The sequence below is a fragment of the Vulpes lagopus genome, chromosome 7 (genome assembly GCF_018345385.1).
Source record: "Vulpes lagopus strain Blue_001 chromosome 7, ASM1834538v1, whole genome shotgun sequence".
In the NCBI taxonomy this organism is placed as follows: Eukaryota; Metazoa; Chordata; class Mammalia; order Carnivora; family Canidae; genus Vulpes; species Vulpes lagopus.
This window is the reverse complement of record NC_054830.1, coordinates 26,415,375-26,443,111: the sequence shown is the minus strand read 5'-3', so window position 1 is coordinate 26,443,111 and position 27,737 is coordinate 26,415,375. Positions and strand designations below refer to the sequence as shown.

At 36.1% G+C, this 27,737-nt stretch overlaps 2 protein-coding genes across 15 annotated transcripts in view; one reads left to right on the top strand and one right to left on the bottom strand.

The window, feature by feature from the left end:
- Window positions 1-27,737, top strand: part of CFAP20DC (CFAP20 domain containing) — a 241,375-nt gene that overhangs the window by 80,973 nt on the left and 132,665 nt on the right. For all 14 annotated transcript variants that reach the window (XR_005988931.1, XM_041762017.1, XM_041762021.1 and 11 more), the window contains one exon: window positions 5,526-5,640. Coding sequence is in view for 13 of the 14 variants with exons in the window: in XM_041762017.1 (XP_041617951.1) it covers window positions 5,526-5,640 (115 nt within the window). In the remaining variant the exon portion in view is untranslated. The remainder of the gene's footprint in view (window positions 1-5,525; window positions 5,641-27,737) is intronic.
- Window positions 13,415-22,250, bottom strand: LOC121494521 (GTP:AMP phosphotransferase AK3, mitochondrial-like). Its single transcript, XM_041761065.1, has 2 exons — window positions 22,170-22,250; window positions 13,415-14,490 (listed from the first exon to the last, which is right to left on the bottom strand). Exons 1-2 carry the CDS (start codon window positions 22,248-22,250, stop codon window positions 13,714-13,716), a joined length of 858 nt encoding a protein of 285 aa, XP_041616999.1. The 3' UTR covers window positions 13,415-13,713.

Here is a 27,737-nt window from a genome sequence, read left to right as displayed (position 1 = left end):
CTGCTTCTCCCTCTGCCTGTGTCTCTGCCCCCACCTCCCCACCCCATCTCTCATGAATAAATAAATAAAATCAATAAAATATTTTTGAAAAAAATTAAATTAAAAAAAATAAAAAGAGAAAAATCACAAGTTACCAATGTAACTCTCAGGAATGAGAGGGAATACAACTACAGATCCTACGAATGTTAAGATGATAATAAAGGAAATAATATGAACAATTTTATGGCAATAAAAATCACAATTTATCAAAACTAAAACAACAAAAATCAGAAACCTGAATAGCCTACTAATCTATTAAATTGAATGTATAACCAAAATCTTCCTACAAAGAAAACCTAAGACTTAGGTTAATTCTATCAACATTAAACTAACACCATTTTGAACAAATTTTCAGACAATAGAGAAGAAAACACTTCCCAAATCACTTTGTGAGATTAGCTTAACTGTTATCAAAACCTGACATAGATATTATGAGAAAATTACAATCCAATGTCCCTCTTGAAAATATATGTAAAAATCTTCAACAAAATGCTACTAGCATAATTGAAACTTATATCAAGAGTACAAGGTTGATTTCACATTTGAAAATCAATCTGTATAATTCAAAATATGGACAGAATAAAGGAGAAAAATAATAGGATCTGAATAATGCAGAAAAAAAGGCATTGACAAAATTCCACACCCTTTCATGACCAAAAATTAAAGGGAAAAAATTCAAAAGCACTAGAAATAGAACATACAAAATCTGATATAGGAACCTTCATCTAACATCACATGTATAGAAACATAGTGAGCATTTTCCCCCTATAATCAAGAACAAGGCAGTGTTTTCTGTGCTCATCACTTCAATTTAGTATATGCTGAATGTGTTAGCCAGTACAGTACTGGAAAGAAAGAGAGAGAGAGAGAGAGAGAGAGAGAAAGGAAGGAAGAAAGGGAGGGAGGGAGGGAGGAGAAAAGAAAAGAAAAGAAAAGAAGAAAAAAGAAAAGAAAAGAAAAGAAGAAAAGAAAAAGAAAGAAAGAAAGAAAGAAAGAAAGAGAAAGAAAGAATAAAGATTGAAAAAAGCACAAGTGAAAGTCTTTTCACTGAAGACATAATTGTTTATGTATAAAATCCTTCAGTAATATACAAAACAACTACTAAAACAAATGTGTGAATTAAGCAAGGTCACAGAAATAGTTATATACGAAAATCCGTGGAATTTCCATATGCTAGTAGCATTTGGTTGGTGAATTTTTAAAATTCATTTTTAATCATATTAAAAAACAAAATACAAGTAAATTTAGCAAAAGATATGCAAGCTTTCTAAAATAAAAACTATAAGACATTGTGAAAGAAATTAAACAAGTCCTAAATAAATGCAGATGTATCATGTAAGTGAATTGAGTAACTCAGTATTGTTCTTTCCAAATTGATCTGTAGATTCAACACAATCCAAAACTCTCAACAACTTTTTTATAGAAAATTATAGTGTATCCTAAAATATATGGAAAATGGATCAGAAAAACAAACAAAACAAAGATGAAGAGTTTCTTTGTCTAGTTTCAAGACCCACTACAAATCTACAATGACCAAGGCAGTGTGACATTAGTGAAAGAATGGATAAATGAAACAAATAGATCAATAGAAAGCCCAGAAATAGATCCACACTCACATACATATATTAAATTGATTCTCAGCAAAGTATCGGCATGTCAGTTTGGAGAGTCTTTAACATATAGTGCTGGGACAACTGGATAAAAGTACCAAAAGAACCACACCCACTACCTCACACAATACACTGTAATTAATCTTGCATGAATCATAGAATGTAAAAACTAAAAGATCTAGAAGAAAATGTAGGAAAATACTTTCTTTGCAGCTTTGGGCTAGGCAGGGATTTTTTTAAGACATAAAAAGCCCTATTATAAATATTGATAAACTGGACTTAAATTTAAAACTCCTGCTAAATGAAAGGTGTCATTAAGCTTATGAGATAAGTGTATATGAGTTTCTGTACACTATTCTTGATACTTTTTCTGTGAGAAATTATTTCCAAATAGTTAACAAAAGGTACCATTATGATAATAGGCAAGAATAATCACAATGCATGTATCTGACAAAGGACATATATCCAAAAATATATAGAGAGAACTCATAGAATTATAGTAAGAAAACAGCCCAATAAATATTGAGCAACTGACTTAACAGACATTTCACAAGAAACACCAGTAAATACATGTAAAAGTGGCCAGTGTCATTATTCCTAAGACAAATGCAAATAGAGTCACAATGATATCCATTCATACTAACTAGAATTAGCTACATCTAAGTTCTGATGTGTTGAGGTGTCTGGATCAGTTAAGTATCAGACTCGGTTTTGACTCAGGTCATGATCTCAGGATTATGAGATAAAGCCCTGCATAGGGCTTAATATTCAGTGTGGAGTCTGCTTGGGATTCTCTCTCTTCGTTTCCCTTTCCCCCTACCCCCACATGTGCACTCACACATTCTCTCTCTCTCTCTCTCTCTCTCCCCCCTCCGCCCTCCAAAAAATGCTTAAAGTCTGATAGTACCAAGAGTTGGTGAGAGTATGGAACCACTGCAACCACTTTGGGGAATTATTTCCTTTTTTGGGGGGGGCGATTATTTCCTGATTATTCCTACTTGAGAATGAAAATACTTGTTCACAAAAACACTCTGAGCATATTCACACAGATTTTTTTTTTGTAAGAAACCAATACCGGAAACAAATGCCCATCAACAACAGAATGGATGGATAAATTATCTAGCCATGCAAGACTCAGCAATTAAAGACAGGAACTATTGGTGCATGCTACAGCATGGATGAATCTCAAAAATGTGCTAAGTGAAAAAAGCCAGTCACAAAAGAGTATAAGCTACACCATTTCATTTTTTTAAAATTTTTAAAATTTTTATTTATTTATGATAGTCACAGAGAGAGAGAGAGAGGCAGAGAGAGACACAGGCAGAGGGAGAAGCAGGCTTCATGCACCAGGAGCCCGACATGGGATTCGATCCCAGGTCTCCAGGATCGCGCCCTGGGCCAAAGGCAGGCGCTAAACCGCTGCGCCACCCAGGGATCCCAGCTACACCATTTCATTTACGAGAATTTCAGGAACAGACAAAACTTAGCCATAATTATAGAAATCAGGAATGAGGATTGACTAGAAGGGGCCATGAGAATAACTTTCTAGCGTGATGAAAATGTTCTATATTTTGTTTGGAGTAGTGATAACATCAGTATATACATTTATCAAAGCACTTGAGATTGTATGCTAAAATCCACATTTCAGTTAGACATATTTTACCTCAATAAAGAAATAAAAGAGAGTATAACTATTTGGTTTTTATGATATCCATTCATCATGCAAGGTAGAATGTTGATGTTCCAGTAGCCTCTTTTTGTGAACAATAAATTTATAAAACCCCTTACCTTGGCTAAAAGATCCCGCATGATTTGGCTCTTGCCTAGACTTTCTAGTTCATGTCCCTTTTTTGCCAACTAAGTCCTACCTAACCCTGCTGGGTTTACTGTCCAAATAGTCATTTCTTCATGTTTTCTAGTTCAGTCTCCTACTTGTCATCTTCATGGGATTTAAGATAATTTACATTTATTTTGTCTCTTTCTCATTTTATATGTTGCTTTTTTCACCACAGTGTTCCCCCAATGTATTCTCAGGATATTTCCTGGCTCAATATTTGTTGAACATCTGAATGAATGAATGTTCCTGTCATTTTATATGTTGATAACGTGGCCGTCTACTCATACTCCCTCTGAGTAGACCTCAAATTCCTGTTAGGAGTTTGATCCATACCAATTCAAATAAAAATAACATAGTCTTAGCTTTATAAGCAAAGCAAACCTTTAATAAAACAGTGTCTGAAATGGGTTTTTGGTTGATGCAACCAAACTTTTTGTATGATGCAAGGGAATTTTTTCTTCCCTTTCCTTTTCCAAAACCCCTATATAGTCTTTCCTTCTACTCCCTAATTAGAGCTTCTCACACAAGAGAGGTAATAACATGACAGTGCTATCCAAATATATTTGATCCTGTACCCTATTCGTAAAATATTTGAGCACATTAACCACATAGGTACATTTATTTATTTCAAAAACAGGAATATGTTGCGGTACTGCTGTATAATGAAACATGCCCAAAAACGACATTTTAAAAGGATAGGATGAAAGATAGTTCTAACATTTTCTTTCTGTATTTCAGTGGATTCTTGTATACCACCCCACCTCCCCATGTGTTCATCCCACTTGAAGACACTGCCTAGGAGCAAAAATTATACTACATTTACTTACACATCTAAATATAAAATTATAGTAGACTTCACACTTTTGCATCTTAACCTTACCTCTGACTATATATTGAAAGGATTTATTGCTTTTTAAATAAATTCATGGTACTTTATAGTGCAGATAGGGTAGAATTTTTAGGTCTGGGGCATACTCTAAAATCATCCCATCTATTTTATACTGTACCTATTTGTAACATTGTTCAGTAATAGTTTTTTTCTACAGAATATGTATTTTAGAGGGAAGAAATAATGAGAAGAGTATACTGCAAGGGGAGATAAGAAAGAGCTACAGAAAAAGCTTATGTTGACTTTTAAAATAGTTAATTACACTATAAATATTGGTAGCAGTTCATTTGAATGAAATGTTGTCACCTTGGGGGATTACTAATTGTAGAAAATTAGCAGTTTGTACATCTAGATAAAGTTGCTAAAAATGAGGGAGCCATCACTATTCTCTGATAAAAAGACAGTCTTTTAATAAGTATCAACTCTACCATATAGCAGTCTGAGACAGGTTTAGAGATTTTAAGCCTGCTGTGTTACCTCTGAGACCTAAAGGAAGCAGAACATAAAAATGAGCCTCTATCAATTTGAAGCAAACCTAATCTTTGTGATCATGGCTGTGGTCTAAATCTATTAAAGATGTTCAAATTCGATGTCCTTGGTATCACTGTGGCTTGACCTGAATAGTGAGCAATAAACTTGTGTATTATAATTCTGGTTTGAAGATATGTGCTTAGGAAGTGAAACCGACAGTCAGTGTTTTGTGTCTGTCTCTAAGCAGACTAAGAGCCTATATAAAATGACAGGTGCATTTTTAGGGAAAGAAACCCATAATGTTTTCCTATTTAGTAGGTGACAGTATGTCCCAAGATAACACAAGCTTAAGGGGCTGGAACAAGCTTGATTATTAAAGGCTAGCAGTTTCTCAGTTCATACAAATTGAATTTTTTCATAGGCTAGAAGACTGTAGAAATCTAGTGTAAGGTACTGAAATAAATTAGCATATTAACTGAATTTATACATTCAGGCTTGTGAGCACTTTAAATTGAAGGAAGAAATTTATTACCTCTTGAAAGAAAAAAAAAGCAATTCTTAAATTCTGTGTTTGATCTCCCTGTTGCACAGGCCTATATGATAAATTATATCATTTTGATGATTATCCGAAGTAGTAGTTATATTGATGGGAATCTTTCTCTCTTCTTTCTTTTTTCAGAATTACTGATTTAGGGAACATTAAAAGAAGATTGTATTTATCAACGGTCCATAAGGAACTGTCCTCAACTCCTCTTCATGCAAAAATCCCACTCTTCATGATCAGGCGCAAAATTGTAAGTGTCACAGGCATATTGCTTAAAATATTAAGTTCAATTCAGCAAATATTAATTATGGGCCTACTCTGTGTATATAGCACTTTGTTAAGTACTATGGTCATATAAAAATGAATAGAATTCATGCTCTTCCTTTCTCTTTCATGAAAGAGCTTAAAACCCACTGGGTGGAAGAATATAATTATTTGAACATCTAGAATATCACCAAAACTGTGGTGGGAAGCACAGTAGAAAGAGATGGTCTCTTGGTACTATGAACAGGAAAGAAATCCATTTGGCTACAGGATGAGGAAAGGCTGCATGAAGAAGACTACTTTTAGTTGGGCCTTTAAAAGACTGTAAGATTTCAATAAGCAGAAATGGGAAGCCAAGCATTCTAAGCAGAAGGAAGCATGAACAGAAGCATGAAGGCTGGAAATTGGTACATATTTGGGGAACAACGAATGATTAATCATTGTTACTAGTTTTGTTGTTTTTTTTTTAATAACCTTAAGGAAACAGTAGTCCTGCAACAGTAAGTTGTCAGTAGGGAGGTTTTATGCCTATTGTATAATCCCTAAGACCTAAAGCAGCAGTAAGGTATGAGTAGATAAACAATAAGCTACAGGCCAAGAAGTTTGGGACTGGATGACTAACTAGTCTTTCTCAAACTTCAGTTACTTTATTACTACTCTCATGACGTTACCATGCTTGGGTATTACCTGTTCTAATATATGCTTGATATGTTCCTTTTAAATCAACTCACTTCTTGGGGCTTAAATACATTTATTTCAAAGGAAACCTTTAACCACTTACTCAAATGCACAGACACCAATATAAGGAAGTATCATGAAAAGTCAGGTAAGTATGATACCACCAGAGGAAACTAATAAAGCTTTAGTAACTGATCCAGAAGACATGGAGATCTGTGACCTGTCAGACAAAGAATTCAGAATAGTCTTCTTACAGTTTAGTGACCTACACGAACATACAGACAACTAAGTGAATTTAGGAAAACAGACCATGAATGGCACAAGATGTTTAACAAAGGAATGGAAGCCATTAAAAATAAAAAGGAATACTAGAGCTGAAAAATACAGAATCTGAACGAAGAATTCAGTGGAGAGCTTCGAAAGCAGATTCAGCTGTGCAGAAAAAAGAATTAGTGACCTAGAAGACAATTGAAATTATCCATTTGGGAGTAAAAAAAAGAAAAAGAATGACAAAGAGTGAAGGAAGCCAATGGGAATTATGAGACACAAGGAACATAAACGATATCACATTATGGGAATTCCAGAAGGAGAAGAGAAAGATAAAAGGACAGAAAGTGTATTTAAAGTGATAATGGCTAAAAACTCCCCAAATCTGGGAAGAGAAGTAGATATTCAGATCCAAGAGGCCCAAAGGACCCCAAACAGGACTACACATATTATGATTAAATTGTCAAAAGTCAAAGAAAGAATTTTAAAAGAAACAAGAGAAAAGAGAGGATAAAAGTTACATACAAGGGAGCTCCCATAAAACTATGGGCAGATTTCTCAACAGAAACTTTTCAGACCAGAAGAGAATGCGATGACATATTCTAAAGATTGGGAAAAAATTAAAAATCAACCAAGAATACTATGCCTGGTAAGGCTGTCTTTCAGAAATAAAGGAGGGATAAAGACTAACAAACAAAAGCTGAGGGAATTCATTTCTACTAAATCTGCCTTACTATAAATGTTAGAAGGAGTTCTTGGAGTAGAAATAAAAGAACTCTTAACATAAAAACATAAAAAGGCAGCATAATACTCGCTACAATGGTAAATGTATAGTCAGAATTGGAGTCTGTAATAGGATGATAGTGGTGCATAATTCATTTATGGTAATATTAAATGCATTCACCCTTCTATGTTTAAGTATTGATTTCCTTATTCATCTAAAATCTTTTAGGGATCCCTGGGTGGCGCAACGGTTTGGCGCCTGCCTTTGGCCCAGGGCGCGATCCTGGAGACCCGGGATCGAATCCCACATCGGGCTCCCGGTGCATGGAGCCTGCTTCTCCCTCTGCCTGTGTCTCTGCCTCTCTCTCTCTCTCTCTGTGACTATCATAAATAAATAAAAATTAAAAAAAAATTAAAAAGAATAAAAAATAAATAAATAAAATAAAATCTTTTAGAGTTCAATGTTAGGTCTTTTCCAAGAATTAAATCATGAGACCAATACGGTATTCTGTGTATGGTTAATAAATAAATCTGTCATTACCTTGCTTTTCTGAATTCAGTCACCTTTGTCAGTTAACTAATTGAAGTTCTGTATATTTTGTTAAAATCTGAACTGAGCATTCTATACATGGCTGTCATCCACACCCCCACAGTAGTATTCCTTTCATCTAATGACACTTGTAGGATTACAGTATTTGAAAATAAAATATTATCTTTCTTTACAAATAAACCTTGATGAGCTAGAATGCGAATTTGACTAACCAATATTTCCTTTCTAATAATGAGTTGGATGAATATGTACCAGTGGCACCAGCTATCTAATGACATAAGACATATACTATTTAAGCTTTAAAAAAAGTGAAATAGGTCCTGTGGGACAGTGTTCCGTAATTCATCTACCTCAGCTTTTCACCCTCCAGTCAGATGACTCAATGGAGAATAGTTATATGTAGTTTTTAAAAATGCTGGTGTGAAGAAAGCAAACTAATCATTATTTCAGATAATTTAAGCTCATGCTAAAATTTAAAAGTCAAATCAGTCATAAAACATCTAGAACTTTTTTGTGAGTGTGGTTGAATCTAGAAAGAATTGCTCACATACATTTGAGACAATCCTAAGCAATAAGCAAAAATAAGGTATTTTGTTTTCTGTAGTATTCCCCATACCGGTGAAATCACCAAGACATGCCTACTTGTAATATGTTCTAACCTATATTTTGTTAAATATAAACATATAAATAATATGTAGGGGTTGAGAACATGGTATCTAAATTCTGATACTTAGTAGTTATGTGACCTGTGTCAGTTCCTGTGTTCATTTGCCTCATCTATAAAATGCAGGTAATATGAGATATATTTCCTATTAAGGTTGTTATGAAAATTTCCACAAGTAAATAAACATAAGGCTTTTATAACAATGCCTGGCACAGTCTAAAGCACTAGATAAAGATTATAGATCCAGTTTTCTCTTTAATTACTATTTCTTTCTGGAAGCCCTTAATGATTTCCCCTCTGTGGATTACATATTCTGGGTATTGTTCACCATTGCTATTTACAATTTTATAATCCTCATAACACTTCTTCACCCTGCACTTGAATCATATTTGCTCGTCTGTCTCCCTGCATTTAGACTACAAGCATGTTTTGACTTTTATCTTGAGGCACATTAAGAACATGGCACATAGTAAGTGCTCAATAAATATTTCTTGAACAAATAGACAAGTCTTACTGTGTGCCTCCCAATGTGGGAAATAAAATAAATGAGTTTGTGATGGACCTTTATAAATGTGCCTGATGATTCTAGAAATATTCTGTACTATTCAAGCAGATGTTAAGAAATTCAGTTCTAAAACTTGTACTTATTTCCCTTCAGTTTCCTCCCAATTAAAGAGATGCTACAGCAGCAGCGGGTCTTTCATTTCTACTGCTAATATAGTCTGTTCCCATTGAGGCCTTATCAAATTACAGCTGAGCCATGTTTTAGGGGAACCTCCTATAGAGAGAAGCAAGGCAAGAGAGAGAACACTCCACCCATTCAAAATGCCATCCCTCAGGCCCTACTTGGTATTAGTGTGGTGTTGGTCTAGTTCTCTGCTTTTTTGGTAAAACTTTGTTCACTTCTACTTTTTAGGAATTGTAGATATTTTGGTGGTAAACTTTGAAATACTGTGTTTTAATAGCTCTTCAGCTAACATTTACAAACCAGGAGTTATCCATTCTATTTTTTGTGTAGTGAGCAGTTAGAGCTGAGTGGCGACTGTACACTTTTTAACAGAACTTTAAGCTCTGCTGTGGCGTTTAGTCCTCTCCACTTATAAGGAATGCAGGTGCTCTCAGACCCTTCCTGCTGCATTCAGTTATCTGCCTAGGCATAGAGTTCTAGGCATAAAGTCTGCAACCCCAATTTAGAGGATAATTATCAAATGGTCCACTTTGCCTTGGTTCTTTAGCTAAAATCTTTACATAGCCAAAGGCAGCAAATAAATATTCTTATAGCCACACCAAAATGAATATTTATGTGTAGGTCACTTACTATTCCAGTTATCATTAAATGTTCAACCTTTCAAATAAAAAATTTTGTTTTTCGTTTTACTTTTAATTTCGAAGGATTCACTTTAAGACTTTGACAGTTTATACTTCTAACTTGGGATTTCAATGTCAAGAACAGTTTGAAAAATTAATAACCATCAGATTAAACAATGGAGGTAGCCACTTAGTCAAGACTCACTGAAATCAATCTTACTTGTTCTTCAACATAATTTCAATTAATTGGTGATAGTATCAGATGAACATCAATGTCTCACTACCAACATATATATTAATGTACAGTAAATTTAATTGTATTTGAATAGGAAGTTCAGGTATGAAATGTCATTGAGAATGAATCATCCATTGGAGATATAATGATGTGGTACAATAAATTATAATGCCAAAATCTTTTAGTAACCTTTACCATTCAAATACCCAGTGTTTGTCATTTATTTTATTTTATTTTTTTTTACCAGTGTTTGTCATTTAAATGAATAAAATTACTCTTTAGGAGTTGTACTTTTTTGAACCACAACTCTGATGTTACAGTTTTTATTACAAACTGAAAGTGTGGTATAATGGTTTTTTTTTTTTTAATTTTATTTATTTATTCACAAGAGACCCAGAGAGAGAGAGAGAGGCAGAGAGACACAGGCAGAGGGAGAAGCAGGCTCCATGCAGGAAACCTGATGTGGGACTCGATCCCAGGACCCCAGGATCACACTCTGGGCCAAAGGCAGGCTCTAAACCGCTGAGCCACCCAGGGATCCCCTGTGGTATAATGTTTTTAAATTTTCCCCTCAAAGATCATTTTCCCCATAAAGTCAATGATTTAGAAATTTTTTATTTTTAATAGTATTTAATTTTTTGAGTGTCATTGAATGAGAAGGGAATGGAGAAGGCAGTTTTATTTAGACCAAAATCATTTAGGTATATATTTAAAATGCTAGAGAATATCTCTTAATGAAATCATTCTAACCTAGAATCCACTATATCTTATATATCTTATGGTACTTATATGAAGGTTTGTAAATGTTTTCATCTCCTCCATGAGAATATCATTTTAAAAATATCTATTTTTCTCTCTCTACTCACCTGTCAGTCTAATACAGATATTTAATAAATTTGGGCGAAAAGAGCCTTTCCTTTCCTCCCTCTGGAGGCCCTCAATGGTTATGTGAAGTAGGAACAACTACACAAAAATAAGTTTGTTCTGGAAAACAGATGATTACCCCATTTTTAAATCACATGAACAGGCAGAAGGATGTTGCTAGAGTTGAAGTGTGGCATCTAGAGCCAGATTGTAGGGGTTCAGATTCTGGCTGTCATTTCCTGTCTGGGCCCTTAGCCAAGTCCATTAATATCTCTGCTTCATTTCCTCATCAGTTAGGTGGTGACAATAAGAGAAACTGCTTCCTAGAGGACTTATGAGGATTGAAAGAGTTATTACCCAGAACAGTGCCAGGCTCTTAGTAAGTGCTCAGTTAATGTTAGTTGATATTATTATTTTACTATTTTCTTTTGACATAAATCCATATTTATTAATTTAAGAATATAGTGTCACAATAAACTTCTGAACCTATAGTTCATTTCAACTGGCAAATATTTATTGAGCCCCTGCTATAGGCCAAGGTCTATGTCAAATGATAGGAATCCAAAGGTGAATGACACAACAAGGATATTACAATATGGCAAAGAAGGCAAACACATAAACAATGGTAATGTGCTCTGGTGAACACCAAACTAGTCTTAGGAACCAAATGCTGTTAAAGGAAAATATCAGACTTGTTTAAGCCAAGTTGAGGATTGTTACAGTGGAGGTATTTATGCTAAGTTGTAAATACACACAAAAGTATGAAAGTTTATGTCATATTTGATCCATTAACTGATTCAAGTGCATGGAGTTAGAGTGCTGGAAAGGAAGGCTAGACAGAACCATGAAGGGCTTTGAAAGCCATGTTGAGGAGTTTGAATTTAGTCCGTTAGAAATTTTTTAAATAATTTTTAACATGGAGAAGTTTCATAATATCTGCATTCTAGAAAATAAGTGTATTAGACTGCAGAGAGAGGTAGAGAGACCAGTTGAGACATACAAACCTGCATTAGTGTAATAGCAAAGAAGTAGAAGAGGAGGACAGATAGGAAAGATACTTGAGGAATAAAATCAATTTAAAAAAAAAAAAACAGAAAATGGCACTCAGGTTCACTGGATGGACTTAACACCAAGTCAAACACTGGAAATATCAGTAAAATTGAAGTCAGGAATATAGATACTGTTTCAACAAAAGCACAGAAAGAGGAAGGGGGGAGCCTAAAAAAGATGAGTACAGTCTGAATGGCTTGAGAAACAGTAACACCCAGTCTAATATGTACGTAATTGGAGTAATAGTAGGAGAACCAAGAGAGATTGAGCACAAGAAAATTTATAGAAGTGATGGTTGAAATTTTTCAAAATACACCCACAGATCCAATAAGCTCAACCAATCAAAGGCTAAATATCTCTCAAAAAACACACCAAACCCCACCATGATATATCATAATTTAAAAAACAAGCAAAAAACCACAAAGTCATGCCATAGTATGTCATAACTAAATTGCTGAAAATCAGTGATAAAGAGATAATCTTAAAAAGCAGCCAGAGGAAAAAATTACATTATACACCAGAGAACATTGATAAATCATGTAGAAGATATGAAAAATCTAAATATGTACACACCCAATAACAGTGCTGGGAAATATATGAAGCAAAAGCTAACAGAACCAAAGAGAGAAACATGAATTAACAATTTTGGATGATTTCAACACTCTCCTCTTAGATATTGATAGAAAATCAGTAAACTTAAAAAATGCTATTAATCAACCTGCTCTATTTGACATTTTTAGAATATACCATCTCATAACTGCATAATACATGCTATATTCAAGTGCACAATGAATGTTTTACCCAAGGTATATGATATATTAGGCTGTATTAATCTCAATAAACTTACAAAGATTGAAATTCTACAAACTATGTTATGTGAATACAAGAGAGTGAAATTAGAAATAAATAACAAAAATACAATTGGACAATTCCCAAGTAGTTAGAAATAAAGCAACATACTTCCAAATAACTTATAAGTCAAAGAAAAATTAAAGTCAAGATATTAGAAAACAATTTTAACTGTTACTTTAATTTCAAATGGTAATGAAAATTAAGCATACCAAGTGGCATCTGGATGGCTCAGTCAGTTAAGCATCTGCCTTTGGCTCATATCATAATCCCAGGGTCCTGGGATCAAGCCCTGTGTTGGGCTCTGCTCAGTGGGGAGTCTGCTTCTCCCTCTCTCTCTACCTCTGCCTCTTCTCATGTTCTCTCTCTCTCTCTTTCAAATAAGTAAATTCTTCAAAAAAGAAAACAAAGCATACTAAAGTTTGTGAGATGCATCTGAAGCATATGGAGAAAGAAATAAGAGAATATATCAATGAAAAAAAAGTTGACAATGGAAAAAATCAGTAAAACCAAAAGTTTGTTCTTTGAAAAGATTTAGTAAGTGATAAGCTGTTAGCTAGATTAATCAAGAAAAGAACACACGCATTACTTACTCTTCTGAACAAAAGTTAATATTACTACCAATTGCTCTTTTAATTAGGACATCTGATGTTTTTAAATTACATACCCATAGAAGATACCCTGGGTAGACAAAAAGATGAATCTTAGTATCGGACTCATTTGGCCCATTCTTAATTTCCAGAATGAAATCAGTAGAAGTGAAACTAATATAATTTTCAAAGAATTCATACATGCCAGTCTCAGAACACGGAGCTTCTAAATGCACAGGCGAGGAGTCTCTGCTCATCTTACTGGTGATGTACACTTTTCCTCATGGAGTAACTGATGCTTTCTGGTTTATTTGTGGAACTTTTGTTTGTAGGAAAGCATACACATGGGGCCAGATCTTGTTGGTTTCTGTTCCAGAGAAGGTTTCCAATACTCCCTTTTTCCGGTAATATTCCAGGACCGGCTGTGTTTGGACTTCATAAGCCTTGAGTCTCTTGACAGCCGTCTCTGGCTTGTCATCATCCCGCTGAATGAGAGGCTCCGCTGTCAGGTCATCAATGCCCACGGCTTTGGGAGGGTTGAATTCGATGTTGTAGACTCGGCCGCTGGCCTGATGAATCCAGCGCGCGGGGAGACGCTGCTTAATGCCTTCGAAGGGCACGTTCAGATTAATCACTGTGTCTATCTGGTAAGCTCCGTCCAGGGCTTCTGCCTGTGGAAGTGTCCTTGGAAAACCATCCAATAGCCAGCTACATTGGGTGAGGTTTTTCAGCTCATGAAGGGCCAGCCGAGTCATGACCTCATCCGGGATAAGCTTCCCTTGGTCAATGAAAGTCTTGGCTAACACACCAATTTCTGTGCCCCGAAGCACGTTGTCCCGGAGCAGGTCTCCGCTGGAGAGGTGCTTCAGCGCGAAGTGCTTGGTGATGCGCCACGACACGGTGCCCTCGCCGGTGCCCTTGCCGGAGCCCGGCGCCCCCAGGATCACGGCGCGCAGCCGCCGCAGGGAGCCGGGCCGCGCGGGGGCTCCGGCCTGGCTGCGCGCTCGCGGGGCTGCGCCGTGCGGGGCGGCGGGCGGACAGCGCTGCGCCAAGGAGTTCTATTTAAAAACAGACAACCTAGGACTACATCACACTTACTGGTGAAATACTACCTACTTATCCCCTACGATAGGGAACAAGGCAAGGATATCCACTCTACTTCTAGTCAGAATTGCATTGGAGGTCCTAGAAAGTGCAGTAAGATAATAAAGAGAAATAAAACACATGCAGATTAGGAAAAAAGAAGGAAAACTTTCTCTCTTTGTAAACAACATAATAGTTATTCTAAGGAATCTACAAAAACTACAAAAACAAAACCTACTACAATAAGTGAGTTTTGTAGGATCACAGAATATAATATTGGTATAACCAAAGTCAATTATATTTCTATAAAAACTTATAGTAATAAACAATTGAAATTTTATTTTTTTAATTTAAGTGTTTTTTTCTTTTTTCTTTTTATATTTTTTATAAATTTATTTTTTATTGGTGTTCAATTTGCTAACATACAGAATAACACCTATGCTCTCATCCCGTCAAGTGCCCACCTCAGTGCCCGCCACCCAGTCACCCCCACCCCCCGCCCACTTCCCGTTTCATCACCCATTCACCCCCACCCCCCACCCTCCTCCCCTTCCACCACCCCTAGTTCGTTTCCCATAGTTAGGAGTCTTTATGTTCTGTCTCTCTTTCTGATACTTCCCACTCATTTTTTCTCCTTTCCCCATTATTCCCTTTCACTATATTTTATATTCCCCAAATGAATGAGACCATATAATGTTTGTCCTTCTCCGATTGACTTATTTCACTCAGCATAATACCCTCCAGTTCCATCCACGTCGAAGCAAATGGTGGGTATTTGTCATTTCTAATGGCTGAGTAATATTCCATTGTATACATAAACCACATCTTCTTTATCCGTTCATCTTTCGATGGACACCAAGGCTCCTTCCACAGTTTGGCTATTGTGGCCATTGCTGCTATAAACATCGGGGTGCAGGTGTCCCAGCGTTTCATTGCATCTGTATCTTTGAGGTAAATCTCCAGCAGTGCAATTGCTGGATCGTAGGGCAGATCTATTTTTAACTCTTTGAGGAACCTCCACACCGTTTTCCAGAGTGGCTGCACCAGTTCACATTCCCAACAACAGTGCAGGAGGGCTCCCCTTTCTCCACATCCTCTCCAACATTTGTTGTTCCTGTCTTGTTAATTTTCCCCGTTCTCACTGGTGTGAGGTGGTATCTCATTGTGGTTTTGATTTGTATTTCCCTGATGACAAGTTATGTGGAGCATTTTCTCATGTGCTTGTTGGCCATGTCTATGTCTTCCTCTGTGAGATTTCTCTTCATGTCTTTTGCCCATTTCATGATTGGATTGCTTGTTTCTTTGCTGTGGAGTTTAATAAGTTCTTTATAGATCTTGAAAACTAGCCCTTTATCTGATAGGTCATTTGCAAATATCTTCTCCCATTCTGTAGATTGTCTTTGAGTTTTGTTGACAGTATCTTTTGCTGTGCAAAAGCTTCTTATCTTGATGAAGTCCCAAGAGTTCAGTTTTGCTTTTGTTTCTCTTGCCTTTATGGATGAATCTTGCAAGAAGTTACTTTGGCCAAATTCAAAAAGGGTGTTGCCTGTGTTCTCCTCTAGGATTTTGATGGAATCTTGTCTCACATTAAGATCTTTCATCCATTCTCAATGAGGAAGCACTGGGAGCCTTTCCCCTAAGATCAGGAACAAGACAGGGATGTCCATTCTCACCCCTGCTATTCAACATAGTACTAGAAGTCCTAGCCTCAGCAATCAGACAACAAAAAGAAATAAAAAGCATTCAAATGGGCAAAGAAGAAGTCAAACTCTCCCTCTTCGCCGATGGCATGATACTCTACATAGAAAACCCAAAAGACTCCACCCCAAGATTGCTAGAACTCATACAGCAATTGGGCAGTGTGGCAGAATACAAAATCAATGCCCAGAAGTCAGTGGCATTTCTATACACTAACAATGAGACTGAAGAAAGAGAAATTAAGGAGTCAGTCCCACTTATGATTGCACCCAAAAGCATAAGATACCTAGGAATAAACCTAACCAAAGAGGTAAAGGATCTATACCCTAAAAACTATAGAACACTTCTGAAAGAAATTGAGGAAGACACAAAGAGATGGAAAAATATTCCATGCTCATGGATTGGCAGAATTAATATTGTAAAAATGTCAATGTTACCCAGGGCAATTTACACGTTTAATGCAACCCCTATCAAAATACCATGGACTTTCTTCAGAGAGTTAGAACAAATTATTTTAAGATTTGTGTGGAATCAGAAAAGACCCCGAATAGCCAGGGGAATTTTAAAACAAAAGAAAACCATAGTGGGGGCATCACAATGCCAGATTTCAGGATGTGCTACAAAGCTGTGGTCATCAAGACAGTGTGGTACTGGCACAAAAACAGACACATAGATCAATGGAACAGAATAGAGAATTCAGAAGTGGACCCTCAACTTTATGGTCAACTAATAATTCGACAAAGGAGGAAAGACTATCCTCTGGAAAAAAGACAGTCTCTTCAATAAATGGTGCTGGGAAAATTGGACATCCACATGCAGAAGAATGAAACTAGACCACTCTCTTGCACCATACACAAAGATAATTTAAGTATTTTAAGTTTTTTTTTTTAATTCCAGTATAGTTAACATAGAGTGTTATATTAGTTTTAGATGTACAGTATGGTAATTCAACAATTCTATTTTTAATTTTAAAAATATTTACAATAGCATCAAAAATATGTAATACTCAGGAATAAATTTAATAAAACATGCTAGACCTTTACACTGAAAACTATAAAACATTGCTGAGAGAAATTGAAGAAGACCTAAATAAATGGAGACATGTTGTTTTTGGATCTAGAAACTATATTCGGTCTAATCCCAATTAAAATTCCAGCAGGCTTTTTTAAAAATATTTTTTGCAAAATTTATAAACAAATTCTAAAATATTTATGGGAATTCAAAGGACTTAGGATACAAAACAATTTTCAAAATGTAAAAATTGTGCCTCATGATTTCAAGTCATGTTATAAAGCTACAGTAATCAGGACAATGTGTTCTTGGCATAGATATCAATAAAAAGTTTATCAATGGACACACACATGTGTATAGTCAGTTGATCTTCAACCAAAGCACCAGAGCAATTCGGTAAAGGTAGAAGCTTCTTTTTTCAGGCCTAGAACTTAGTGTACATCAGCCTATACTTCGTAGCATTCACAAAAATTAAAGATGAATCATAAATGTAAATACTAAAAATACAAGTTTAAGAGATTTCTTAAGACCCAGAAAACATTAACCCTAATAAAGACTAAGTTGACAAAATGGACTTCAACAAAACTTAAAACTACTCAGGGCACCTGGGTGGCTCAGTCCATTTGGTGTCTGCTTTCGACTGAGGTTTTGATCCCACAGTCTTGGGTTCAAGCCCGGAGTTGGGCTCGATGCTCAGCAGAGGGTCTGCTTCTCCCTCTCTCTCTACATCTTGCTCCCCTACTTAGCTTATGTGCACTCTCTCTCAAAATTTTTTTAAAGATTAAAACCACTCATCAAAAGACATTTTTAAGAAAATGAACAAGCAAGCCACGGCAGGAAGAAAATATTCCTAATATATATATTTTACAAAAGACATATTCAGAATTATTTTCCACCCGTATAATTTAAAAAAATAACTTTTTTTTAAGGCAAAAACAATTGAACAAGCACATCACAAAGATTGTACAATCAAGTAAGCATGTGAAGAGCTCCATAACATCAGTCAGGGAAATTCAAATGAAAAATACAGTTGTTTCTACTTCACCCACTATAATAGCAAAAATAAAAGAGACAGGAAATACTAAATGTTGGTGAGATACAAAGCAATTATCATACATTCTGAACACATACAGAAAATTTCCAGCGTAACCACTTTGGAAATACCTTTGGAAGTTTCTGATAAAGTTAAACATTTACCCATTGATCCAAAAGTTACACTCCTTGGTGTCTTATCCACAGAAATGTAAGTACATGTACACAAGAAAACGTTGGATGGGAATTTCATAACTGCTTGATTTATAAAAGTGAAAACCTTGAAATAACCCATATGCCCTACAACAGAATATTGAACAGTTAAGTTGTGATACAGTCACAGAGTAGGGTACTACTCAACAAAACAAGAATGGACTACTGTGTTCCATGCAACAACATGGATGAACCTCAAGTAGTATGCCAAGTGAAAGAAGCCACTTACTGTGATTCCATTTATATAAATTAATAGAACAGGCAAAACTAATCTAAGATGAAAGAAATTAGTGATTGCCCTTGAGAAGGGTGAATCTAAGACTGACTAGGAGCAGCACAAACGATCTTTCTGAGGTGATCGAAATGTCCTATACCTTTTGATGGGCTGTGGCATGCAGGTGAATGAAATGGTCAGAATCATCCAACTGTACCTGTAAGGTCTGTGCATTTCATGGTATGAAAATCAAAAAGATGATGTGGTTAACATATATCAAGCACATATATGTTAGGTACTATTATAAATGCTTACATGTTTTTAAACATTTAATCCTAACAACTCAGATGATTTATTATTATTACCACTATCTTACAAATGAGGAAAATGAAGCACAGAGAGGTTAAGTAACTTCAAAGCTTATCTAACTGGTAAATGGTGGAGCTGGAACCCAAACCCAAGCAGATGGACTCCAGAGCCCATGCTCTTGCATCCCTAGGAGGAATATATTTAAAAGCAGCTGCCAGTAGGGTTAACTGGAGGGAATTTCCAGACAGGTTAAAGAATAAAATACTACAATTAGATAATAGAAAATAATTTCTAATTCCAAATTTTAAAAGTTAAGTGTTTCAGAGAAAGGAAGTTAAGTGTCAGAATGTAACCATGTGGGGCACCTGGGTGGCTCAGTGGTTGGGCGTCTGTCTTTGGCTCAGGTCATGATTCCAGGATCCTGAGATCAAGTCCCACATCGGGCTCCCCACAGAGCCTGCTTCTCCCTCTGCCTGTGTCTCTGCCTCTCTCTGTGTGTCTCTCGTGAGTAAATAAATTTAAAAAAAAATTTTTTTAAAAAGAATATGACCATGTGAGTAGATTGCTGAGTGAATAAGAAGGCTTTTGAAGGAAAGGATTTAAGGGACGTAGGGTATTGGATGGTATGTTAGAAGGTAAGATGAATCTGGTTCCAGCCAGTATTTTTTCAGGAATGTGTATATAGGCTGGCAAGGGTGTGTCTGCAGAAGCAGAAGTGACCAGGGAGTGATTTGAAGATCAGTGAAGCTAAAAGGGCAGGAGAGCCTGTCAATGCAATGCCTCCAGTTTCAAAAAGGATAGGGTTCCCAGATAGAAGTGCAAGCCTGCTCCCAATGCCACCTTACCCCATGGCCTCAAAATTGGAGGCTGTAGAAGCACATATGAACCACCTTTCTGAACTTCAATTCCAGAGTTTAGGGGGAGGTAATATTTCAGAGAAAATCCAAGTTTCAGTAAAAGTAAGGTAGGTAGGACCCTTAGAAAAATACAAAGGAAGAAAGTACTTTTCAGTAGTAAGGATTTCAGAGAGCACAGTGAAAGGTGACATGAGAATTAGCAAGAGAAGATGGGCTGCTATTTAAGGAAGAAACTGCTTGCTCAATGCAGGTGGGAGGTGGGGCCAGTTACTAAATAGGTATCATGATTCTTTATACAGAACTTGCCTGTCTGTGGTTCAGCCAGGAGCTGCATGTAGCACTAGTAGCCCTAACCTCTCCTCATATCCTCTCTCTCCATGTAGGGACTTGTCATGATTTGCTTTTCCTGAGGAAATTGCTTTTTAAAACGGTAGTAATAGGTAATTGCTTCTCTTGACCATTCAGATATAAAATTACTATTTTGATCTCTGCTTACATCATTTAATAAACAATATGATGGTGGATTGAGATGAATAAGGTCATTATAAGAAGATTTTCTATTGAGATAGTAAAGCTAACATGTGAAAAATTATTGTAAAAGACACAAGAATAAAATGGGGCTCTAAAACCCCATTCTTTGTCATCATTTTCTTTTTTTTCTTTGTCATCATTTTAGAAGCACAAAAACAGAATGAGTTCCTAAAATTGTGAGAAGAGATGTACTTTAGGATTGCTGGGTTATGCAATTGTGGTTTCTTGTTTGTGATTTCCTTTTAGAAATGCAACACTCACTGGCAACACTCACTAGCTAGAGCTGTGCACTGTCAGTGACTCAGGCTCTTTCTATACTGGCAGAATGAATTCAGTTATTGTCACATCTTTGCTGCAGTAATGGCAAGGAAGATCAAAAAGTGCTAGATGGCCAAGAACTTGTTATTGCATGCATTTGAGTTGTGTGTGTGTGTATGTGTGTGTTCACACCATCTGCTGGCCTTTTACCAATATAATAAAGCCATAGGACCAAAACATGAATCAGTAAAAACTAGAAATTCATGCTTTAAATTATTGTTACCCTTTGCCGGTTAGTTTCTTTATGCAGAATTCCATGCTGGAACTAAATAGCATAAACTCTCTTTTTAATCCAGGCAACACCTAAGCAAAACTGTCTTTTCTCTGTCAGATTACTATCTTCCTAGTACATAATTCATAATTAGGAATATTTTAAATCAAGAGTTCTTCCCTCCTAGACATTTACATGTAGGAATAAAGTGATTAGAGATCAAGAGAACTCAAAAAAGGGATTTTAAGAATGGTTGATCACCAAGAATAATGAAAATAATATGTTATAAAGATCAGCTGTAATTCAGGGAATCCGCATTTTGAGAGTAGAGAGTTCATACTCTTTTCTGAAACTTCAGAAAGTATGTCACAGCATTTATATGAATGGACATTTGTGTTTGTTGGACATTATGAAAAGTGGAACCTTTATAAATACCAGTTAAACCAAAAAATAATTTCTATTTCCTCTAGCCAAAGGAGATTTGTGAAAGTTATTCCCTTTCTCAGAACAACTCCCATCTGTACTCATAAGAGATGGATTCACTAAAAGTTATCAGTTCCCACATATTTATGGGACTAGTTGAGTGATTGTAAAATAAAAGACTGAGGATTTTGCTTGAGGGGGATCTTAGGAAGATGGTGGAGCAGGAGGACCCTGAGCTCACCCCATCCCATATTTTCAACTAGATATCATCCACATCTGACTTGTATGGAAACTGGAAAGCCATCTGAAGAATGGAAGAACAAAACTCCACAACTAAATCCAGAGACAAAGCTGCAGCTAAAAGTTTAGGAAGGTCAGAAAGGCAGAGGGAAGCTGCCTGTAGGATGGAGGGAGCTGCATGTGGAGAAGGCAGTGAAATGGGCCTTCGTCCCAGGGAGCTCAAACGGGGAAAACTAATCCCCATGAAATTTGGCTTTAAAAATCAGAGAGGCTAGAGTACCTGGCTGACTCCGTTGGTAGAGCATACAACTCTCGATCTCGGTGTTCTGAGTTTGAGCCCCACGTGGAGTGTAGAATTTACTTAAAAAAAAAAAAAAAACAGTGGGAGCTAAATTCTGTCAGTTTATAAGATCAGTGGTACTTGGAACCAGTCAGCTGACCCAGCACTAGGCAAATGGGCAGACTGGGAAGATGAGTGATAGCTAGGTCATCGCCCTTAAAAAGACAGCAGTCTGCATGGAGAGGCAACAACAACAAAAAAAAATACCCAGCAATTTGCACAATCACAATCTCCTGTCCTGAAAACAGGAGACAGACCTCTTCATCCTGATTTCGAAGCATGCTAAGGGGATGTCTCCAAAAGCAATGGAACTGGCAGGTGCCATTCTCTTCCCCCATCCCCAGCATAAACACAGAGCCACATTTGAGAGGCAGTACTACATAGACACTTCTGCCTGACCCACTAGCAAATGTGCCATGCCCACAATCTCTATGTACGAGCACACTCCCAAGTCTGCTGGCTTTGGCCCTTAGCTCAGGACAAATTTTATTAAAGCCGCACATGTGCCCTGACCAGCCATTGGGTGCATGGCCACTGCAGTGTAGTGCACACATCTGCTGGGCTGCACCTGGCCAGTTACCCCCATACATTAGAGTGCATCCCACCCACCATCAGGTGCACAGCTGTGACTGCGCACTGTGCATCGTCACCCCACTGGGCCTAGTCACTGCGCTGTGCTGCACTGCATCAACCACATGCCCCCAATACCCTCATGTGCTGGGCCTAGCCTTGCCCAGCCATGTTTGCTTGCTGTGCCCAGCTCATGCATCTCCCAGCCACCATGGCATTTTGGAGTGGCTCAGTACAAATTTTGTTAATACTGCCACCCTGCTTCCAAATTCTGCAGCAGGCATGCCCCCTCAGAGCTGGCCTGCCTGGGTCCTGCTAACACCACGGAGAGCAAGCACAGCCCACAACAGGTGGAGAGTCAGTGCAGACAACTGCACCAAAAGGAAAAGTGACTCAGTTACAACAGCAAGATGTAAGCAACACACACAAGATGCTCTCCTAAAGTGCCAGATTTTGGTGAACAGGGGACACTGCACTACAGGGTATCACAGAACCTCTTCCAAAAGTCACTACTTCCAAGAGCAGAAGGCATAGCTGACTTTCTTAGCATACAGAAACAGACATAGAGAAGCAGACAGAGGAGACAGAGAAATTTGTTACAAATGAAAGAATAGGACAAGGCCAAAGCCAGGGATCTAAGTGAAACATAAATAACATGCCTGATAGAGAATTTTAAACAGTGATCATAGGATATTCACTGGACTTGAGAAAAGAGTAGAAGACATGAATGAGACCCTTAACACAGAAATAAAGAATAACCATAACAAAGATAAAGCACTCATCAAATGAGAAACACACTTAATGGAATGAATAGCAGGATGAAAGAAGCAGAGGAACAAATTAGTGACATAGGAGACAGAGTAATGGAAAGTAATCAAGCTGAACAAGAGAGAGAAAAATTGCACAAAACTAGGACAGGGAACTCAGTGACTCTATCAAATGTAATAACGTTTGTATTGTTAAGATTCCCAGAAGAAGAAGAGGAGAGAAAAGGGGACAGAAAACTTAATTGAAGAAATAATATCTGAAAACTTCCCTAATCTGGGGAAGGAAACAGATATCCAGATCCAGGAAGCACAGAAAACTCCCATCAAAATCAACAAAAGCAGACTGACACCATGACATAATGTTATTAACTTGCAAAATATAGTGATAAAAGAATCTTAAAAGCAGCAAGACAAAAGAAGTCATTAACTTACCAGGGAAAACCCAAAAGGCAAGCAGGAGATTTTTCTCCAGAAACTTTGCAAGCTAGAAGGGAGAGTCATGATGTATTCAAAGTGCTGAATGGGAAAAATCTGCAATGGGAAAATACTCTATCCAGGAAGGCTATCATCCAGAATAGTAGAGATGAAGAATTTCCCAGACAAACAAAAACTAAAGGAGTTTGTGACCACTAAACAAACCCTGTGAGAAATATTAAAGGGGACTCTTTGACTGGAAAGGAGAGACCAAAAATGACAGTATAAAGGTAGGAAACACAAAAGCCTAAGTAAAAATCAATTGTTTCTATAAAAAAAAAAATCAGTCAAGGAATTAAAAAAAAAGGATATAAAATATAATAACATATACCTAAAATGTGGGGAGTAGAGGAGAAAAGAATGGGTTCATACTAAATGACCTTCAACTTAATATAGACTTCTATATGCAAAAGAGGTTATGTACAAACCTAATGGTAACGATATATAAAATACCACTAATAAGCATGCAAAGAATAAAGAGAAAGGAATCCAAATATATCTACTAAAGAAAATCAGCAAAACATGAAAGTCAAGAATCACAGAAAATCTCCAGAAACAACCACAAAATAAGTAATAAAATAATATAATACATATCAATTAATAATTACTTTGAATGTAAATGTATTAAATACTCCAATCAAAAGACATAGAGCGACAGACTGGATTTTAAAAAAAACATACCCATCAATATGCTGCGCAGAATTTAGACCTAAAGACACCTGCACATTGAAAGGGGGGATAAAGAAACATTTATTATTCAAATAGATGTCAAAAGAAAGCTGGAGTAGTAATTCTTATATCAGACAAACTAGACTTTAAAACAAAGACAGTAATAAGAGACAAAGAAGGGCACCAATAAAAAGGATAGTCCAACAAGGAGATCTAACAATTATAAATATTTATGCACCCAACATGGGAACACCCAAATTTATAAAACAATAACAAGCATAAAGGAACTAATTGATAATACAATAATAGCAAGGGACTTTAACAACCCACTTACATAAGTGGGCAGATCACCTACACAAAATCAACAAGTAAACAATGGCTTTGAATGACACACTGGACCAGGTGGACTTAACAGATATATTCAGAGCATTGCACCCTAAAACAGCAGAATACACATTCTTTTCAAGTGCACATCAGACATTTTCTGAAAGAGATCACATATTAAGGCACAAAGTAGGCCTCAACAAATATAAGAAGACTGAAGTTATACCATGTACCTTTTCTAATAACCACAACACTATGAAACTACAGAAAAAAATCTGAAAAGACCACAAATAAATGGAGGTTAAATAGTATACTACTAAACAATGAATGGGTCAACCAGGAAATAAAAGAGTACATGGAAACAAATGAAAATGAAAATACAAAAGTCCAAAACCTTTGGGATGTAACAAAAGTGGTCCTAAGAAGGAAGTATATAGCAACATAGGCCTACCTCAAGAAACAAGAAAAATCTCATATAAAACAACCTAACCTTACACCTGAATGAGCTAGAAAAAGCACAACAAACAAAACACAAAGCCAGCACAAGGAAGGAAATAATAGAGATAAAAACAGAGATAAATGATACAGAAATAATAACAATAGTGAAGCAATAGATCAATGAAAGCTGGAGCTGGTTCTTTGGGAAAGAAATCAATAAAATTGATAAACCTCTAGCCAGACTTATAAAAAGAAAAGAGAAAGGACTGAAATAAATAAAATCACATATGAGAGAGGAGAAATAGCAACCAAAACCACAGAAATACAATCATAACAGAGTATTATGAAAAACTATATGCCAACAAATTGGATAACCTGGAAGAAATGGATAAATTCCTAGAAACATATAAACTACCAAAACTAAAACAGGAAGAAATAGAAAGGGATGCCTGGGTGGCTCAGCAGTTGAGCATCTGTCTTTGGCTCAGGGCATGATCTTGGAGTCCTGGGATCAAATCCCACTTTGGGCTCCCTACATGGAGCCTGCTTCTCCCTCTGCCTGTGTCTCTGCCTCTCTCTCTCTGTGTGTGTAACATGAATGAATAAATAAAATCTTAAAATAAATTTTTTAAAAAATATTTTTTTTAAAAAGGAAGAAATAGAAAACTTGAACAGACCAATAGCCAGCAAAAAAGTTCAATCAAATATCAAAAAACTCCCAAGAAACAAAAGTCCAGGAGTAGATGGCTTCACAGGTGAATTCTACCAAACATTTGGAGAAGAGTTAATGCCTATTTTTCTCAGACCATTCCAAAAAATGAAGGAAAACTTCAAAATTCATTATGTGAGGTCAGCATTACTCTGGTAATACCAAAACTAGATAAGGACACCACAAATAAAATAAAATAAAATAAAATTAAATTAAATTAAATTAAATTAAATTAAATTAAATTAAAAAATAAAATAAAATAAAATAAAATAAAATAAAATAAAATAAAATAAAATAAAATAAATACTAGCATACTGAATCCAACAATATATTTTAAAAATCATTTACCACGATCAAGTGGCATTTATTCCTGGGTTGCAAGGTAGTTTAATATTTGCAAATCAATCAATATGATATATCACATTAATAAAAGAAAGGATAGACTTTAAAATAAAGACTAACCCCAGACAAGGGTACTATATCATAATAAAAAAGGACAATCCAACAAGAAGATTTAACAATTATAAATATGATCATTTAAATAGATGCAGAAAAAGCATTTGACAAAGTACAACATACATTCATGATAACAGCCCTCAACAAAGTAGTTTTAGAGGGAACATACCTCAACATAATAAAAGCCATATATGAAAAACTCATAGCCAATATGGGTATGGCTGAAAGCTTTTCCTCTCTGGTCAGGAACAAGGCAGGATTATCCACTCTCACCACTTTTATTCAACACAGTACTGGAAGTTCTAGTCACAGCAGTCAGACAACAAAAAGAAATAAAAAGGCATCCAGATCAGCAAGGAAGAAGTAAGACTTTCACTATTTGCAGATGCCATGCTGGATAGAAAAATCCCAAAAGACTCCACCAAAAAACTAATTCAGTAAAGATAAATGAATTCAGTGAAGTCACAGAATACAAAGTAAACATACAGAAATCTGTTGCATTTCTATATACCAATAATGAAGCAGCAGAAAGAGAAATTAAGGAATCATTCTCTTTGTACAAAAAATAAGATACCTAGCAATAAACCTAAGCAAAGAAATGAAAAGACCTATACCTTTAAAACTAGGAAACACTGATGAAAGAAATTGAAGATGACACAAAGAAATGGAAAGACATTCCATGCTCATGGATTGAAAGAACAAATATTGTTAAAATGTCTATAGTACCCCATTCTACACATTAAATGCAATTCCTGTCAAAATACCAATAGCATTTTTCACAGAACTAGAACAAAGAATATTAAAATTTGCATGGAACCACAAAAGATCCCAATAGCCAAAGCATTCTTGAAAAAGAAAAGTAAAGCTGGAGTCATCCCAATTCTGGACTTCCAAGTTTTATTGCAAAGCTATGGTCATCAAAATAGTATGGTACTGGCACAAAAATAGCCAAATAGATCAACAGAACAAAATAGAAAACCAGAAATGAACCCACAGCTGTATGGTCAATATAGTTTCCTGCTTTGACAAAGCAGGAAAGAATATTCAATGGGAAAAAGACTGTCTTTTCAACAAAAAGTGTTGGGAAAATTGGACAGCAACATGGAAAAGAATGAAACTGGACCACTTTCTTGTACCATACACAAAAATAAATTTTAAAAATGGATTAAAGATCTAAATGTGAGACCTGAAACCATCAAAATCCTAGAAGAGAACACAGGCAGTAACTTTTTTTGACATAAGTTGTAGCAGCTTCCTTGGGGTATGTCTCCTGAGGCAAGGAAAACAAAAAGAAAAAAAAATTATTGGGACTACATCAAAACAAAAGCCTTCTGCACAATAAAGAAAACAATCAACCAAACTAAAAATCAACCTACAGAATAGAAGAAGCTACTTGGAAATGACATTTCCAATAAAGA

What these genes read in the sequence shown, in the direction of transcription:
- LOC121494521 (XM_041761065.1), bottom strand. Translation starts at nt 22,250, where the DNA reads ATGGGGGAAGAGAATGGCACCTGCCAGTTCCATTGCTTTTGGAGACAT. An exon ending in TTCGAAATCAGGATGAAGAG is followed by an intron (nt 14,491 to 22,169) that starts GTCTGTCTCCTG and finishes GTTTTTAAATAG; the next exon opens with AACTCCTTGGCGCAGCGCTG.